The 19,305-nt window shown below is 47.2% G+C and overlaps 1 protein-coding gene across 1 annotated transcript; it reads left to right on the top strand.

Annotated features, from left to right (window-relative positions):
- Nucleotides 1–10,393: 10,393 nt before the first annotated feature.
- Nucleotides 10,394–18,949, top strand: LOC125545100 (senescence-induced receptor-like serine/threonine-protein kinase). Its single transcript, XM_048708967.1, has 12 exons — nt 10,394–10,639; nt 11,720–12,287; nt 12,625–13,118; nt 13,577–13,721; nt 13,914–13,985; nt 14,070–14,135; nt 14,239–14,319; nt 16,313–16,470; nt 16,585–16,820; nt 16,976–17,102; nt 17,801–17,860; nt 17,973–18,949. Exons 1-12 carry the CDS (start codon nt 10,531–10,533, stop codon nt 18,644–18,646), a joined length of 2,790 nt encoding a protein of 929 aa, XP_048564924.1. The 5' UTR covers nt 10,394–10,530; the 3' UTR covers nt 18,647–18,949.
- Nucleotides 18,950–19,305: the final 356 nt, after the last annotated feature.

Below are 19,305 nucleotides of genomic sequence, written 5' to 3'. Positions count from 1 at the left end.
GGCATCGGGGACTGAGACTGACACGCAGACCGGTGCTGAGACTAAGACCGACGTTGAGACTCAGACCGGCATCGAGACCGGCGCTGAGACTGAGACCAGTGCTGAGACTGAGACCGGCGCTGAGACTCAGACCGGCATCGAGACCGGCGCTGAGACTGAGACCGGCGCTGCCTCGGGGAGCGGAGCCGGTGTAGAACAAAAAGCAAAGAGGCAACGGCTTCCTAACAAACTCAAGACTACTAGACTGGTGGCCACGGAGGTGGACGACGGCAATTTTGAGCCAAAGGCGCTCGAGGAAGCGCGTCGATGCTATGGCAATCAAATGTTGGAAATATGCCCTAGAGGCAATAATAAAATGGTTATTATTATATTTCCTTGTTCATGATAATTGTCTATTGTGCATGCTATAATTGTATTAACCGGAGACCGTAATACATGTGTGAATACGTAGACCACAATATGTCCCTAGTAAGCCTCTAGTTGACTAGCTCGTTGATCAATAGATGGTTACGGTTTCCTGACCATGGACATTGGATGTCATTGATAACGGGATCACATCATTAGGAGAATGATGTGATGGACAAGACCCAATCCTAAGCATAGCACAAGATCGTGTAGTTCGTCTGCTAAAGATTTTCTAATGTCAAGTATCATTTCCTTAGACCATGAGATTGTGCAACTCCCGGATACCGTAGGAATGCTTCGGGTGTGCCAAACGTCACAACGTAACTGGGTGGCTATAAAGACACACTATGGGTATCTCCGAAAGTGTCTGTTGGGTTGGCACGAATCGAGACTGGGATTTGTCACTCCGTGTGATGGAAAGGTATCTCTGGGCCCACTCGGTAGGACATCATCATAATGAGCTCAATGTGACCAAAGAGTTGATCACGGGATGATGTGTTACGGAACGAGTAAAAGTGACTTGCCGGTAACGAGATTGAACGAGGTATTGGGATACCGACGATCGAATCTCGGGCAAGTAACGTGTCGATTGACAAAGGGAATTGTATACAGGATTGATTGAATCCTCAACATTGTGGTTCATCCGATGATATCATCGTCGAACATGTGGGAGCCAACATGGGTATCCAGATCCCGCTGTTGGTTATTGGCCAGAGAGCTGTCTCGGTCATGTCTGCATGATTCCCGAACCCGTAGGGTCTACACACTTAAGGTTCGGTGACGCTAGAGTTGTTATGGGAATTAGTGTGCAGTTACCGAATGTTGTTCGGAGTCCCGGATGAGATCCCGGATGTCACGAGGAGTTCCGGAATGGTCCGGAGGTAAAGATTTATATATGGGAAGTCCTATTTTGGCCACCGGAAAATGTTCGGGATTTTTCGGTATTGTACCGGGAAGGTTCTAGAAGGTTCCGGAGTGGGGCCCACCTGCATGGGGGGACCCACATGAACGTGCGTAGTGGGGGAAAGGCCCCACACCCCTGGTCAAGGCGCACCAAGATCCCCCCTTAGAAGGAATAAGATCATATCCCGAAGGGATAAGATCAAGATCCCTAAAAAGGGGGGATAACAATCGGTGGGGAAAGGAAATGATGGGATTTCTTTCCCCCACCTTTGCCAACGCCCCAATGGACTTGGAGGGCAAGAAACCAGCCCCCTCCACCCCTATATATAGTGGGAAGGCGCATGGGAGCCGCACCCCTACCCCTGGCGCAGCCTCTCCCTCCCCAACACCTCCTCCTCCGTAGTGCTTGGCTAAGCCCTGCCGGAGAACTGCAAGCTCCACCACCACGCCGTCATGCTGCCGGAGCTCTCCCTCAACTTCTCCTCTCCCCTTGCTGGATCAAGAAGGAGGAGACGTCCCCGGGTTGTACGTGTGTTGAACGCGGAGGCGCCGTTGTTCGGCGCTTAGATCGGAATCAACCGCGATCTGAATCGCTATGAGTACGACTCCTTCATCCGCGTTCTTGTAACGCTTCCGCATCGCGATCTTCAAGGGTATGAAGATGCACTCCCCTCTCTCTCGTTGCTAGTCTCTCCATAGATTGATCTTGGTGATGCGTAGAAAATAATTTTTAATTTCTGCAACGATCCCCAACAGTGGCATCATGAGCTAGGTCTATGCGTAGTTTCTATGCACGAGTAGAACACAAGTTGTTGTGGGCGTCGATTTTGTCAGTTTACTTGCCGTTACTAGTATTATCTTGATTCGGCGGCATCGTGGGATGAAGCGGCCCAGACCGACCTTACACGTACGCTTACGTGAGACGTGTTCCACCGACTGACATGCACTAGTTGCATAAGGTGGCTAGCGGGTGTCTGTCTCTCCCACTTTAGTCGGATCGGATTCGATGAATAGGGTCCTTATGAAGGGTAAATAGAAATTGGCATATCACGATGTGGCTTTTGTGTAGGTAAGAAACGTTCTTGCTAGAAACCCATAGCAGCCACGTAAAACATGCAACAACAATTAGAGGACGTCTAACTTGTTTTTGCAGGGTATGCTATGTGATGTGATATGGCCAAAAGGATGTGATGAATTATATATATGTGATGTATGAGATTGACCATGTTATTGTAATAGGAATCACGACTTGCATGGCCATGAGTATGACAACCGGCAGGAGCCATAGGAGTTGTCTTAATTTATTGTATGACCTGCGTGTCATTGAAAACGCCATGTAATTACTTTACTTTATTGCTAACCGTTAGCCATAGTAGTAGAAGTAATAGTTGGCGAGACAACTTCATGAAGACACGATGATGGAGGTCATGATGATGGAGATCATGGTGTCATGCCGGTGACGAAGGTGATCATGCCGCGCCTCAAAGATGAAGATCAAAGGCGCGAGATGATATTGGCCATATCATGTCACTCTATGATTTGCATGTGATGTTTGTCATGTTTACATCTTATTTGCTTAGAACGACGGTAGCATAAATAAGATGATCCCTCATAAAATTTCAAGAAAGTGTTCCCCCTAACTATGCACCGTTGCAAAAGTTCGTTGTTTCGAAGCACCACGTGATGATCGGGTGTGATAGATTCTAACGTTCGCATACAACGAGTGTAAGCCAGATTTACACATGCAAAACACTTAGGTTGACTTGATGAGCCTAGCATGTACAGACATGGCCTCGGAACACAAGAGACCAAAAGGTCGAACATGAGTCATATAGCGGATACGATCAACATGAAGATGTTCACCGATGATGACTAGTCCGTCTCACGTGATGATCGGACACAGCCTAGTTGACTCGGATCATGTATCACTTAGATGACTAGAGGGATGTCTATATGAGTGGGAGTTCATTAAATAATTTGATTAGATGAACTTAATTATCATGGACATAATCAAAAGGTCTTTGCAAATTATGTCGTAGCTCACGCTTTGGTTCTACTGTTTTATATATGTTCCTAGAGAAAATTTAGTTGAGAGTTGACAGTAGCAATTATGTGGACTGGGTCCGTAAACTGAGGATTGTCCTCATTGCTGCGCAGAAGGATTATGTCCTTAATGCACCGCTCAGTGTGCTAAACCTCGAGCATCGGTTTTGGATGTTGCGAACATCTGACATGCACGTTTTGATGACTACATGATAGTTCAGTGCGTAGTGCTAAATGGTTTAGAATTGAGGCACCAAAGACGTTTTTGAAACATCACAAAACATATGAGATGTTCCAAGGACTGAAATTGGGATTTCAGGCTAGTGCCCACGTCAAGAGGTATGAGAACTCTGACAAGTTTCTTAAGCCTGCAAACAAAGGAGAAAAGCTCAATCATTGAGCATGTGCTCAGATTGGATGAGTACTACAATCGCTTGAATCGAGTGGGAGTTAATCTTCCAGATGAGATAGTGATGGTTCTCCAAAGTCACTGCCACCAAGCTACTAGAGCTTCGTGATGAACTATAACATATCAGGGATAGATATGATGATCCTTGAGCTATTCGCGACACCGCAAAAGTAAAAATCAAATAGGAGCATCAATTGTTGATGGTTAGTAAAACCACTAGTTTCAAGAAGGGCAAGGGAAAGAAAGGGATACTTCATGAAACGGCAAATCAGTTGCTGCTCTAGTGAAGAAACCTAAGGTTGAACCCAAACCCAAGACTAAGTGCTTCTGAAATGAGGGGAACGGTCACTGAAGCAGAACTACCCTAGATGCTTGGTAGATGAGAAGGCTGGCAAGGCCGATAGAAGTATATTGGATATAAATTATAATGTGTACTTTACTAGTACTCCTAGTAGCACCAGGGTATTAAATACCGGTTCGGTTTATAAGTGGTAGTAACTCGAAATATAAAGCTACGAAATAAACGGAGACTAGGTGAAGGTGAGATGACGATGATCTCATCGGATGAACCACGATGTCGAGGATTCAAGCAATCCCGTATACAATTCCCTTTGTCAATCGGTACGTTACTTGCCCGAGATTCGATCGTCGGTATTCCAATACCTCGTTCAATCTCGTTACCGGCAAGTCACTTTACTCATTGCGTAACACATCATCCCGTGACCAACCCTTAGTCACATTGAGCTCATTTCGATGATGTATTAACGAGTGGGCCTAGAGATACCTCTCCGTCATACGGAGTGACAAATCCCAGTCTCGATTCGTGCCAACCCAACAGACACTTTCAGAGATACCCGTAGTGCACCTTTATAGTCACCCAGTTACGTTGTGGCATTTGGCACACCCAAAGTATTCCTACAGTATCCGGGAGTTGCACAATCTCATGGTCTAAGGAAAAGATACTTGACATTAGAAAAGCTTTATGAGACGAACTACACGATCTTGCGCTATGCTTAGGATTGGGTCTTGTCCATCACATCATTCTCCTAATGATGTGATCCCGTTATCAATGACATCCAATGTCCATGGTCAGGAAACCGTAACCATCTGTTGATCAACGAGCTAGTCAACTAGAGGCTCACTAGGGACATGTTGTGGTCTATGTATTCACACATGTATTACGATTTCCGGATAACACAATTATAGCATGAACAATAGACAATTATCATGAACAAGGAAATATAATAATAACCATTTTATTATTGCCTCTAGGGCATATTTCCAACAGAGGTAAGCCCAAGAAGTCAGACCAAGGGCGCGTGGCAAGCACGAGCCACGGGGAAGTGGGGGGCGGGGGGGGGGGGAGCCAGGGGGCTTACTGGGGAGGGCTGGGAATGGCGTGGGGTCGCCAGCGATCTCCGCGGCCGAAAAAGGAAGAAGGGGTCGAGGACGACGCTTCGAGGCTCTTCCGGTCACGTGAGCCGTCGGGGAGGACGAGGGAGATGCGGCGGTGCTTCTGGGATCAGCGGCAGAGCGAGGGGAGCACGGTGGCGCGGCTATGGCGTCGGGGGACGACGACTGGGCGGCGGAAGGAGGGGGTGAGGGTGTGGCGAGGGGGGGGGAGGGGATCTGGCGAGGGAGGGACGAAGGGATCGGGCGAATTAGCTGAAGATTACTAATGCCGCACCCCCTAGCGGTGCGCCATTAGTATGTTTTTTATAGCAATGGCGCACCCCCGAGCGGTGCGCCATAAGTAATCTTTTTTAGATAGCAATGGCGCACCAGCCAGCGGTGCGCCATAAGTAATTTTTTTTGTTGCATCTAATAATTTTTTAGAAAATTAATATGAATATGAAAGAGTAATAAATTTTTATAGAAACAGTAATATTTTTTAAAAAAATATCATCAAATTTGTTATTTGAAAATATTTATGAATATAAAAAAAATATCATCAAATTTGTTATTTGAAAATATCATCAAATTTTTTATTTGAAAATATAATCAAATTTGTTTTTTTGGATTTTTAGTTGCATTCATTTGTGACGGGTGGAGCGGGGGAGGGTGCGGGGGGTCGTCGGCGGCGGTGGAGCGGGGGAGGGTGCGGGGGGTCTCGGCGGCGGTGGAGCGGGGGAGGGCGGGGGTCGGCGGCGGCTGGTGGGCGGGGGGGGTGCGGTGGGTCGTCGGCGGCGGTGGAGCGAGGGAGGGTGCGGGGTGCTCGGCGGCGGTGGAGCGGGGAGGGTGCGGTGGGCTCGGCGGCGGTGGAGCGGGGGAGGGTGGCGGGGGTGTCGGCGGGCGGTGGAGCGGGGGGTGCGGTGGGTCGGCGGCGGGAGCGGGGGAGGGTGCGGTGGGTCGTCGGCGGCGGTGGAGCGGGGGAGGGTGCGGGGTGTCGGCGGCGGTGGAGCGGGGGAGGGTGCGGTGGGTCGTCGGCGGCGGTGGAGCGAGGGAGGGTGTGGTGGGTCGTCGGCAATGGTGGAGCGGGGAAGGGTGCGGTGGGTCGGCGGCGGCGGTGGAGCGGGGGAGGGTGCGGGGGGGCGTCGGCGGCGATGGAGCGGGGGAGGGTGCGGGGGGGGGGGGGGCTCGACAGCGGGGGGGCGGGGGGGGGTGCGTGGGTGCTTGTGGTGCGCCATTAGTAGTTTTGCAAAAAAAATTATAATAATGATGCACTGTGTGGCAGGTGCGCCATTACCAGTTAAAACTAGTAATGGCGCACTGTGCCTGCCTGATGCGCCATTAGTATTTTTGAAAAAATAATAAAAAAGTTGTTACTAGTGGCGTACCGTGGGTCTGGTGCGCCACATGATGTGCCACTGCTATATAGTAGTGGCGCACCACATGTCTGGTACGCCATTGGTGGCCATATCATCTATAGCCCTTTTCCTAGTAGTGTGCATCGGGGGGTGCTCCTAGGCGGCGACGGACCGGGTGGCGGCGGGGTTCCCTGACGCGGCGCGGGCGGGCGGCTGGACGGCAACGGCAGCGTTGGCGGCAGGGTGGCGCAGCGACGGGTCCTAGCGGCGACGCTCGACCCAGATCTAGGCCCTATAGGCCCCATCTGGGCTTGGGCGGGCCGGTGGTGGGGCTGATCTGTGGCGAGACTTACGGGAGGCGGGGGAACGGTGTTGAGCGGCGGGGTGCTGGCGGTGCTGGCGCCTGCCTGCTGCAGCATGGCCGGCGGGGCTTAGCGGGCCCGTTGCGGACCTGGTCGGGCCACGGGTGGCCTGGTTTGCCCCGCTGCCGTGTTCGGACGGCAACCGCGACTATGCTGCATGTGCGGGCCTCTCGTACAACGGCGGAGAAGGTGGTTCCCTCCCGCTTGGCCTTGGTGTTGCTGCTTCCGTCGCTTGGCTCTTCTTTCGGGTCTTTTTGACCTCGTGTTGGTGCTCGTAGTGAGACAGTTTGGGTGGCGGCGCAACCGCGATGGCGCATGATGTTGGGCGGTGGTTTGGCTGGTCGGCTCCGGTTGAGCGGTGAGGTTGGAGTGCGGGAGAAATTCTTGCCGCTTCGGCCAGCTCCGATGTGGTGACACCGACGGATGCCACCATTCCTTCTTCGAGGGTGTTGGTGGTAGCCATCCTCCATTTTCCTCCATGTACCGGGGGGAAACTCTAGGACTCATCCGGACAGCAGCGTCGTCGGCGTCGCATTCTTTCTTAAAGGTGCTGCTTTGTACGTGGCAGATCGGAGCCTTGGATGATGATGATTTGTCTTCAAAAGACGCAGCAGTGACGGTTCATTCATGCTTTGTCGAGCTGTCGTTTTTGGCATTTTTTTTTGGTTTGATGTGCTGCTTGCCTCAACAACGGTGTTTGTTACTTTGAAATACAAAATGAGAACCTTTTTGGGTAAGACGCCGCCGTAGCACACGCTCACGAGCAATCGCGTGCTCCAGCTCTCCTTTGGATGACGACTTGTGTGCTTGTCGTTTGTCGGTAACCTTTACACATTTGCTGTACTGACAGCCTGACACACAGCCAGACAGCAGACTCAGGCGTCTATAAGTCTATTCCATCATAGCCTCTAAATTTTTTGCCGAATGCATTGATAAAAGGAGTAGAATGAGTACAGAGAGGGGTACAACTCATGACACGAACGCATGCAGGCGTGAACATGGTGTCCAAAGCAGACAGACAAGGGATGCTCGGCCCGAATAGAGAATACATCACAGCTAACCTACCAAGCCCGAACCGAGACTGGCAATGCCAAACTAGCAAGACTTCCAACATAAGCCAGAACACGGGGACATCGCGAGCGAGCAAGATAGCGCCTTCAAGAAGGAATTCGTTGCCAAGACGTCGTTGCCATCCGATCCGGTCCGGAGGAACCAGACCTAGGGTTTTCCCTGAGCTCGAAGAGGGGCGCAGTTGAGAACCTTGATAGCGCCTTCAAAGAGGGAACGACATCCGCAGACGCCGTCGCTACCAGCACCGGCAAGCCGAGCAAGGATTTCTCCCAGGCCTCGGGCTGGGCAATCCCATAGCCGCCGTATCTGGAGTCGAATGAGGAAGTCAACGCTGGTCGGAGCCACCATGTCGGAAGGGGATTGGAGGCACCTACCCTCAGAGGGTGGCACCGTCTCTGAACACACGAGCGCTGGATCTAGCAAAAGGCAAGGCTTTGAGGCATACAGGTAGGACAGGCGGCAAAGCAAACCACAAGCAGGTGGGCCGATGACGATTAGCAACGCCGGCAAACAAGGACTGGAGGAACGCAGATCCATGTTGCCGAGGCCATAGCTGTCGGGACATCGGTGAGCCAAGCGAGCTAGAAGGGACGCAGCTGCTGGTCCGCCAAGGCCAGAGCTGCCCGGCATACGACGCCGTCAACCATGGACGCCGGAGAGACACGGACCCAAGGTCACCGGAGCCGGATCAGCGCCAACAAGTACCCGCATTGAGGAGCCCCGAGGCTGCCACTAGCACTGTAGCCTCGGTAGATGCCAGTGCTCTACCGAGGCTAAATTAAAACTGCGTAAAACCTAGTAACTTCTAGTGCTCTAGTCAGGGCCGGCCCTGGGGTATGGGCAGGGGGGCGACGGCCCAGGGAGGGGCCCATGATGTAGTGCACATATATAATATAGCCAAGCAAAAATAGGTGAGAAAAAAATTATGAGAGAATAAAAACGAGATGAGGTAGGCCCATCAGATAGCAGGTAGCGATTAGCGAAGCCTCACGCACGCCGCACGGCAGGGCCGCTCGTTTCGATTGTGAAACAAATCAGATCTCGCGGACGCCTCGCTCGTCTGTTCGTCCTCTCGTCGCTGTGGTCGCCTCGGTCACCGCTGTGCGCGTCGCCCGCCGTGCGGCAATCCAGCAGCCGCAGCCTGCAGCAGTACGTATACGTATGTATGTGAACAGTGAGCGAAGCCCACAGCAGTACATATACGTATCCATGCATAACTCTTCATCCCTGCAAACCCCAATTTCAGCAATTTATTTTATTTTTTAGAACGTATTCAACTATTCATCCATGATCCATCCTCTAATTTCAGTGTACACGAAGTTCCAAAATTTTAATGTAAGTTTTCGAATTCAATCTTTCATAGTATGTATTCAACCATCCTTTTTTTGTCATTTTGTGCACATGTCTAGGGTTCCAATCATTCAAATCATTCTATGTATAAATTTCTAATTCATTGAATAATTTTTTCTTCATAATATATTAGGACATTAGCCCGCCATGTTGTCTAAGAAGTATTTGTCAGTTGCTCAAACAAGGAAAAAAAAAGATAGAAAGGGATCGGAAGATTCAACAACTGAAAGTACTTAAGTATTATTGTTGTCGATGAAGTCAGTTGAATTTGGTTCTTATTTGAGGTAATCATATCATGTTAGTTTCAATTTTCTATCTTTTTAGTATTTCTATTGTAATATGGCATTGCCTAACAATTATTATATTTAAGTTTATGTACCAAGCACACACATACATATATATGATCTTAGGACATAGGGGCATATGGCGTCGAGTTCGCCTAGGGCCTCCCGAAACACAGGGCCGGCCCTGGCTCTAGTAGATGCTTGCAGAAGCAGGGGAAAGCACCCAAAACAAATATTGAAACCAAGCTGAAACCTCGCAGCCGATGAATTCTACTTCGTTTCCCAGAATTCGACAAGCATTGCCCAACCGCATGCTCATGGAAATTCATGGGTAAAACATCCCAGATGATATTTCAGAACCGGAGGGGAGACATACGTGATCTCGCTCATTTTATGTCAGCCTAGTTAGGTCACGCTGGGTTTGGCGCAACATCGTCGAACTGGTCTTGCAACTTGTCCTCTTACTTTTGTCTTGTAACCATAGATATACACTTTGTTACCCTCGCTGAATTTACCACAGAAGACCGGTTCAGAGAAATGTCAGCGGGCGTCGCTGTAAGGGCGAGCTACCTGCATGGTTCCTCGCCAAAATGCACCAATCCTGGGCTGGGACCTCGTTATCACGCTGACGGGCAGTAGTAGGTTAGAACCGAGCTAGTCAAACTAAACTCCATGGCAACTTGGCAAGTTGCATTTTCCGATTTTAGGTGAAATGCAAGTTACATTTCCTACATGAAAAGGCCATCTACTGATGATCAGAACGTTTTGTTTCATCCACATTGTTAATTGAGCGCCGAGGCCAAGTCAAGTCAAGTCAATCCGCATACTACTAAATTGTGTTACTGTACTTGGTTTCCTCGGCCATATAACTGCGTACACAAGTCATTTGTTGCGGATACCAAGCTTCTTAATTTGCATGATTGCTTACCAACATTGCAACAACGGAACAACACCAAATGGCGATCAGCTTCAGTTGGTCGGCAAGTACAAAGCTGACATGGACCTTTGCGCTGCTTCTCATCCTGCTCACGACGATTCAAGTTCATGGCCAGTCTACTACCGATGGTAATTCATGTCATATCCTCCGAGCTTTTACCCTTCTATATCATGCACCTTTATAAGCTCTGCTCCATCTGCACCCACAGTTCAGTTTACTTCAGCGTGCAACTTAAGAAATCTCACTTTACTGAAAATCTCAGAAATCAACAAATTAGTAGCTACCGCATGCCTAGCCATTACATGTCATGATCATTGCTTGGAGCATCTCTAGCCCAGCCCCCAAAAGTCATATATATATGGACAGAACATTTTGGTTTAGGGAATTAACACTCATCTAGCCGATCCGTCATTTCTTAGTTAAAAAAAAACAGCTTTTTTCATCCCCAAAACTCTGGCCTCTAGCCCATTTTTCTCTGAGAAGAGCACTTCTGAATACTAGTAAGATGTACGTGCAAAAGCATGTAACATATCAGGTACTTCTACATTCAAAATAGCGGGACTAACTATAGGTACTCGAATCGGTGATGCTCTTATGATGTCATTGGCTAATCGCTCCTATGAATAGCTATGCTTGGCTCCTCACGTGCTGACATGTTCAAGAAATAGTCATAGATAGAGGAATTACCGGGATGGTGCCCACAGGGAAGAAAATAAAGGTTTTAAAAAAAAAGGATTACCCCTGGCCTCTGCATCAGAATGATGTATGCAGCCATAAAGAGGTATGCGCGTGGAACTCTAGGGTCTTCAACTACCGTCTTCTGACACCAACCACAAAGAAAGAGGAGACGGTTGTGAGCTTGGTGGCGAATCCGTGTGAATCTGGCCGTTAGATTTTCAAGATCCAACGGAGTATTTACTGCCACATGGGTATACAATTGAGTTCACTCAGTATGATCTAGGTCTGATGTTTAATGTCATACCGTTGATTCATATGCAATGAACTAGTTTCAATTTGTGTTTGAAATGAATTTGTGTGCAAAAAAACTATCTGGGAAATTAAGTTTTGAGGGATGGGCTTGATGGACAAAAGTTTAATTCCTAAAAATGGGGAATTAAATGAAATTACGAGGGACGGGCTAGAGATGCTCTCGGTAGATCTTAAACTCGGAGCACGTGAAACTGATACTTACTCTCTCCATTATGCAGGATTCGTAAACATCGATTGTGGATTCACAAACACTAGTGCCTACATCGACAACACTCTAAAAATACTGTATCGTTTTGATGGTGAATTGGTCGACGGCGGTTTGAGCTACGAAATTTTGGAAGAGTTCATGTCTGGTGTAGCGAATGAGCAACAAAAAAACCTGAGGAGCTTCCCTGACGGCTCAAGGAATTGCTATACACTGCCATCCACCATTGGCAAGAAGTATCTATTGAGGGCCACATTTACTTACGGCAACTACGATAGGTTGAACAGAACTATGGACGGGTCTTTGTTTCGGTTTGGGCTCCACATCGGTGTCAATTTCTGGGAGGGGGTGAACTTGACAAATATGGATCCATCAAGCACCATATGGAAGGAGGTGCTCACTGTTGCTCCAGGCAACAACCTGTTGGTCTGTCTGATAAACTTCGGTACAGGGACTCCCTTCGTGTCTTCATTGGAGCTGAGACCACTGCAAGATACCATGTACCCTTTTGTGAATACTTCAATGTCAATCAGCTACTTTAAGCGGATCAGATTTGGCAACGTCGCTGACCCTATCACAAGGTGAGACGAGGCTTCCATCCATTATTAATTTATAAGATTTGATCTGAATCATGCCTGTCAATGGTTCTATATTTAGTTTTTTTTTGCGGGTAAAAAAAACTAAATATAGAACCATTTACAGGCATAATTCAGATCGAATGCATTTAAAGTGTTTGGCTCTAGATCCTGCAATTACGTTTAAGTTGTATACGTAACAAAAATTAAATCTCAAGGTGATACGAAGTTGGGATTGCTAAATCCTATAGCAAGTGCCTTTTAAGTAAATACTAAATACCAAAACATTAGCATGATGTGCTGCCTATTTATCTATTTTTCCTTGTCTATGTTTGCCATGAAGATATCCAACAGATGATTATGACCGGTTCTGGGAAAGCTACGACAAAATTCTCTACCCCTTTATCAACCTGGACACTGTCAATAAAGTGGACAGCCTCCCCAGCAGCAATCTCTTCAGCATGCCGTCAGCCATCTTCGAGAAGGCCTTGACCGTAGACATGAACAACTCCAGCATGCGCATCTCCGTGGCAGCGGATCTCAATCTAGACCCCAAGAGCCTACAGCTTCTCCCGATCTTTCACTTTGCTGATATCAGCAACAGCAACCTGAGCAGGAGGTTTGACATCTACAGCGCCGAAGGTTTGCTGTTTCCAGACTTCTCCCCGCCGCGATTCCAGATGGACAGCAAGTACAAGATTGGGCACTTCCTGCACAACGCCGATGTATTCTTCACCTTGAACAAGACGAGCGGCTCGAGTCTTCCACCACTCATCAACGCTTTGGAGGTGTACTCGCTCATCCGGATGGATAATCTCACCACTGACTCTGACGATGGTAAGATTAATTTACATACTGCACATGCATTGCACATTTGCCATGTATGACAGATTCACATGATCATCTTGCAGTTTCCAATGCTAATGACCGAGGTCTCGCTGTCTAGACCCCTAAAGATTAACAAACTCCAGTTGACATTGTCACGATCTTTACTAGAGTAATAGGATTAAATTTATCAACCAACAGATTTAGTTGTACACTCAACTCCTGAGTAAGCCATCTTCTTAAGGTCAATTGATACCAATGTGCCATGGGAAGATCATAGATGATAAATGAATTAGTACAATTATCAGTTCTATGATAAGATAATATTTGGATATATATGTAATGATATTGCAACTTCTTAAGCTAATCTTTTCATCTTCTAAAAACATACAATATAAGCCGCCCATACCCAACTTATACAGCTACTTTATGCCGCGCATATTTGTTTCCATTGTCTTTTGCTGTTGTAGCCAAGTATATAAAAGAAGTCAAGACGCACTACAATTTGGCACAAAGAAACTGGAATGGAGATTCATGCTCCCCAAGAGAGTATTCTTGGGAAGGTTTGACTTGCGACTACTCCAAGAGCAACCAGAATCCGAGGATTGTCACAGTGTAAGAGCATAACCAGGACTTATATCATATACATTTTGAAAACACATGTAATTTAGTTGAAACCCGAAAGCACATGTAATTTAGTGTAGACCTGAACCACATAAAAATATTTACGTTATCTTCAAAATCCATGTTAGCTTGATGCTATCACTAGATTAAGATGACTTGTATTAAAATGAGTTGGTTTTGCAGAAATCTGTCTACCAGCAGACTGAGGGGTGGATTTGCCATATCATTCATGAACATGACATCGCTTGAAAACTTGTAAGTGGCGCCCACCACATAATATTGATGGGCTCAATGAAATTATGTTGACATGTTTTGTGATCCTAATAACGATATATATAGGGATTTATCACACAACAATTTGACGGGAGCTATTCCAGACTATCAATTACAGTCACTTAAATTTCTGTAAGTCTACATGCTGATTACATCTGTGGTTGATGGTAGTGCTGATTACATTTGTGGTTGATTGTTAAATTTTAGATGAATGATTTTTACTATCATTTTTCAGTGACTTGTCAAATAACAAGCTAGATGGACCAATCCCTGATTCTATTCTTCAAAGATTTCAGGCCGGTTCGCTGGACTTAAGGTTTTGCCATGCTCCATTGCACAATTCCTTACTAGATTTTTTTTCTTAAAACTAAACAACTACACCTAAAAGGAATAGGCTCAGCATAAAGTTGGTTATCAAAGAAAACAATTCCAGGTTTAGCAGAATCTTTGCACATATAGCAGTGCATTGGTTAAAAGTTAAAACGCATCTGAATTTGCCTTTTTCTGGCCACTGTTTGGTTAGTGGCATACTTGTGGCGTGCCACACTTTGCTAGCACTATGCCAGAGCATCCCCACTTGGCATATACATAAACTTTTGATATTTTTTTACCAAATTGTGGTGGCCAATCTGGATGCCACAAAAAGATCTTCGAGACACACTTCCCTGTGCATTTTATCGATCCAAATGTGCCTTTAATTACATGTACTAGCATCTAGTGACTATAAATACTTTTGTCATCTATGGGCTTTCAAAATGAGAGGTAGATAAGGACCTATTAGTGCTGAGATCCCGTCCCGTCCCGTACGTCTCCCTCCCGAGCCGCCCCCCGCGTGGGCGACCGGGAGGCCCCAGATCCCATCGCCGCCGAACCTCTCCCACTCCTCCTCCTCCTCCCTCGCCGCCATCCAAGGGCGCGGCCAGGCGAAGCCTAGCCGTCGCCGGCGGCGGCGGGGACTCGAGCCCTCTCGCTCGGGTGGGGCTGGCGCGGGCCGGCGCCGCCGGGCCGGAGCGTGGCGGCGGGCCGGTCGCCACGGTGGGTGGTGGCGGCACCTCGGCGACGTTGATTCCCTGCGGCAGGAGGCCTTGCGATCTGGTGCGTCGCGGCCGCCAGGGACGGCGGCGGTGTGACCGGATCGGTTCGCGGCGGCGCGGCCGGATTGATCGCTGGTCAGTCGTCGGCACGGTGGTGGGTGCGACTCGTCGGCAGCTGGGCAGATCCGCGGGATTCTACCCTTGTCTGGCCCTTAACAGCGCGGGCAACTACGGGGGAAACCCTAGATCTCCTTGGGATCGAGCGATGGCGGCGCTTTTGCGTCGTAGTCCCTCTTTAGGGCATTGTTTTGGAGTTTGCTCCGGTTGAAGGGACCAGCGACGTCGGCGCACGTCTGGTGGAGCAACTGTCGATGAAAATCGCGCTGACTACGGTCATGGCGGACGATGGCGGCGTCTTAGATGTCGTTCCCTTGTCGAGGCATCGTCGTTGCAGTCTGCGTCATCAGGCTCGGGATGCTTCGGGGGAAACCCTAGATCTGGGTCTTCCGGATCGGACGATGATGGCGTTTTATCGCTTTCCCTCCTGGGGGCATCGTTTTGGAGTAAGTGCTGGCTGGGGGATGGTGGAGCGGTGCTTCATCTCACACATCGATGGCGGCGGATATCGGCGGCATGGCGTTGTGGAGGCTCGGCGTCCGATGCACGGAGATGGATTCGCGCAGGAGGAGGTTGCTGTCTGGCGTCATGGTGACGTCGATAGCAGAGTGGCCAGACAAGGTAGAAGCCTCAATATGATCTGAAGACGGACCTGTGGAAGATGGCGGCGACGACACACGAGTGCGTCTGACCGGATTGTGCCCCAGACCCAGTATGTGGCTCGGCTGGGGCTTCCGAATATGTTTCGACTTCCGGCTTTTGATGTTAGGCTTAGGTGAGTGGTTTGGGTAGTGGCCCAGCTAGCACCCCTTCATCATTTTGGATAGGAGTAGCGGCATGTGTTGCCAAGATGGTGGATTCAGGCACATTGTTGTAATACTTTGTAAGGTCCTCGAGAATAATCAATAAAGTGGCTGTATGCATCTCCCAGATGCAGAGGCCGGGGGTCATCCTCCTTTTCTAAAAAAAAGTAACTGCACATGATTTAGAAACCATGTAGTTTGTTCTTTTGGAAGGTAGAGATGTTTAGAAGCACTATTAGCAAGTTAGTTGTGTTAGAACATAGAGGTGTGTTATAATCAATTAATCATAGCTTTATAGAGAAGCTGAGATCTTTTGAGCTTATTTTTTACGCATGATATTTAATTGTATCACTAGATTAGAAGGCAATCCTGTATGCTCAAACGTCAAAGATACATACTGTTCAAAGAAGAAGAAGAAGACCACATCTACCGTGCTTATCGCAGTGATAGTTCCTGTGGTACTGGTATCCCTCCTAGTAGTGATGGGCATACTCTGGAAGTTATACTGGAAAGGTAAGACGAAATTCTATGCTCTAAATTTACCTTTCATCAGTGCAATATGGTAAACAGAAGACAGCAGCTTCGTACCTAAACTTTCATGTAAAAAACAAATTCTTGACTCTTCAGGGAAGTCAGGAGATGATGAAGATTCTGCTATGTATGAAGAGGAAACTCCACTACATATTGATATCAGACGGTTCACGTACGCAGAGCTGAAGCACATAACAAACAACTTCCAATCAATCGTTGGAAAAGGAGGTTTTGGTACTGTTTATCATGGCACACTGGAGAATGACGATGAAGTAGCTGTTAAGGTGCTTATGGAGACATCAATAGCAGAGTCAACAGACTTCCTCCCTGAGGTATAACACAAAACCAACTAGGCCACGTCATTACTTTCCTCAAGACAAAATTAAGGTTGCAAAACCTACAAAATCATTTCCACAGTCCATATTCGATAAAACAATGCAACTGGCTTCAGGTCTAGGATGTTTGGTAACTCTATCAATTATCGCAGGTGCAAACCTTGTCCAAAGTTCATCACAAGAATCTCGTGACTTTGCAAGGATATTGCCAAAACAAGAAATGCCTAGCACTTGTTTATGATTTCATGCCTAGAGGAAATCTTCAACAGCTTTTAAGAGGTGGTTTCTCCCTTAACTTTTATTAGTGTTCCTATCAAGCATAGCTGACTTAGGCTTGCAGTTAATTATTATCACTAATTTGACATGACCTAGTCTTACTATAAAAAATTAAACTATAAAACCAAGCTACTCTGGCTTTGACATTGTACTGCAATCAGGGTATTCATGTTAAACTGAATTCCATGTTAAAGGTGTAGTTGATTGACTAAAGTGTTACTGCTGCTATTCAATATAGTTGAGTTGGTAGACCAAATTTACTCTGTGTAGATAATGTACTAACAATTGCGGCCACCATAGCTGCATTCGCAGAGCAGCATATCTTAATGTCATAGTCATGGCATGATCATAAATATCAGGTAAACAATTGGGGCTGCCACAGTCACATTCTTAGTCATAGGTCCTAAACATGGCATGATAGCCACAAATTATAAACATGTACATCTTTCAAAGCCAGCAACAAACCAAAAACTAGAGAGGTATGTGTTCAAAGAATATGTCAATAACTTGGTTCGCTCGCTGATTAGATTTGTACATAAAAATGCTCCACTAGAGGAAAGGAAAAGCAGTTATCTCTTGAAGATCAAAGTGCATGTATTAGTTAGCTTAGATATGTGCAAAAATTACAGAAATTGGTATTTATGCTAGTACCATGAACATATCAAATGGAACTCACATTAATTAGGTATGTACTGATGCAGGAGGTAACTATAGTTTGAATTGGGAACAACGACTCCATATTGCACTTGATGCTGCACAAGGTCCGCATTTCAGTTGTGTGTTTGCCTTTAGGCCATGTATGTATGTGTGTGTTCTCTTCTTTTCTAGGTCATGTATGTGTGTTGACAAAGTACGGGTTTGAATAAACTGCAGGACTGGAGTATCTACATGAGTTATGCACCCCATCAATAGTGCACAGAGATGTGAAGACCCCCAACATCCTTCTGGACAAGAATCTGGTGGGGATAATATCTGATTTTGGGCTTTCGCGGGCTTTTAACGATGCTCACACGCACATATCTACTGCTGCTGCTGCTGGCACTCCTGGGTACATCGACCCCGAGTACCATGCATCTTACCAAATCACTGTCAAGACAGACGTTTACAGCTTCGGCGTCGTGCTCTTGGAGATCATCACCGGACAACCCCCACTATTAATGGACCCTCAGACCGTCCACCTACCAAATTGGGTGCGCCAAAAGATAGCTATGGGAAGCATTCACGATGTTGTAGATAAGAGGCTGCTGGATCAGTACGATGCCAGTTCCCTGCAGAGCGTGGTGGACCTTGCCATGAACTGCGTGGAAAACGCAGCCATCGACAGGCCAACCATGACTGTGGTTGCCACGAGGCTCAAAGGGTTGTTGCCAGCGGTTTCAAGTGAAAAGCAGTCTGCTTCTGCGACCCCTCGACGTACCTACTCCATGGATAGTGAAATTCCAAGGCAGTTCCAGCTGATGATTTCAGGAGCAAGCAACGGGGGGAGCTCCTTCCAGTCTGGCTATACCAATGGGATGTCACAAACGAGCCTCTTTTCTGGACGGTGAAAGGGATACTGTGTTTTTTGTGGCATCTACTTAGATAACTTTTGGTAATTTACTTAAGTGCATCACCATATCGTCCGTAAATCAGAATTCAGTACTTGTATCATTTTCAGTTTATAACGAAATTCAGTAATGTCCCGGCAAAAAAAAGATGATTCAGTAATTGTGTCATTTTCAGTTTATAATACTGCTCGTTTACTGCCGGTAATGGTTTTCAGGCATGAAGCATCCCCTTCCATTTGAGAACTTGGTGGTCGATTAATTGGTGCTTATACATTAAATCCACACACCTCAATCCTAGGACAAGTGGGCTGCTTACACATTGCCGCTTAGGAATTCCTCCTTTTATTCCCCAACCTCGCTCACTAGGCTGTGGATTCAAAGCAAAGTACTCCCACCATTTCTAAATATAAATCATTTTAGAGATTTCAATACGAAGTACATACGAATGTATATAGATATATTTTGAAGTGCAGATTCACTCATTTTGCTCCGTACATAGTCTATATTGGAATCTCTAAAAAGGAAAGTGCATGGATGAACCCAGGTAGATATGAACCCACTTTAAAAAACACATTTCTAAATGCTAAAAAATTCCGAAAAGGGCTGCATGGTACGTATTCATGTTCTATGTGTGTGCATAAAGTTTCACGGAAAAATAA

This window comes from Triticum urartu, chromosome 3 (genome assembly GCF_003073215.2).
Source record: "Triticum urartu cultivar G1812 chromosome 3, Tu2.1, whole genome shotgun sequence".
Classification (NCBI taxonomy): Eukaryota; Viridiplantae; Streptophyta; class Magnoliopsida; order Poales; family Poaceae; genus Triticum; species Triticum urartu.
Note: the sequence above shows the minus strand (reverse complement) of the source record. Positions and strands in the feature narration are given on the sequence as shown.

Excerpts from the sequence above, each read along its gene's own strand:
- LOC125545100 (XM_048708967.1), top strand. The coding sequence starts at position 10,531 with ATGGCGATCAGCTTCAGTTGGTCGGCAAGTACAAAGCTGACATGGACC. Across the intron at positions 13,986-14,069 it reads ATGACATCGCTTGAAAACTT|GGATTTATCACACAACAATT; the intron begins GTAAGTGGCGCC and ends CGATATATATAG. Across the intron at positions 16,471-16,584 it reads CTGGAAGTTATACTGGAAAG|GGAAGTCAGGAGATGATGAA; the intron begins GTAAGACGAAAT and ends TTGACTCTTCAG.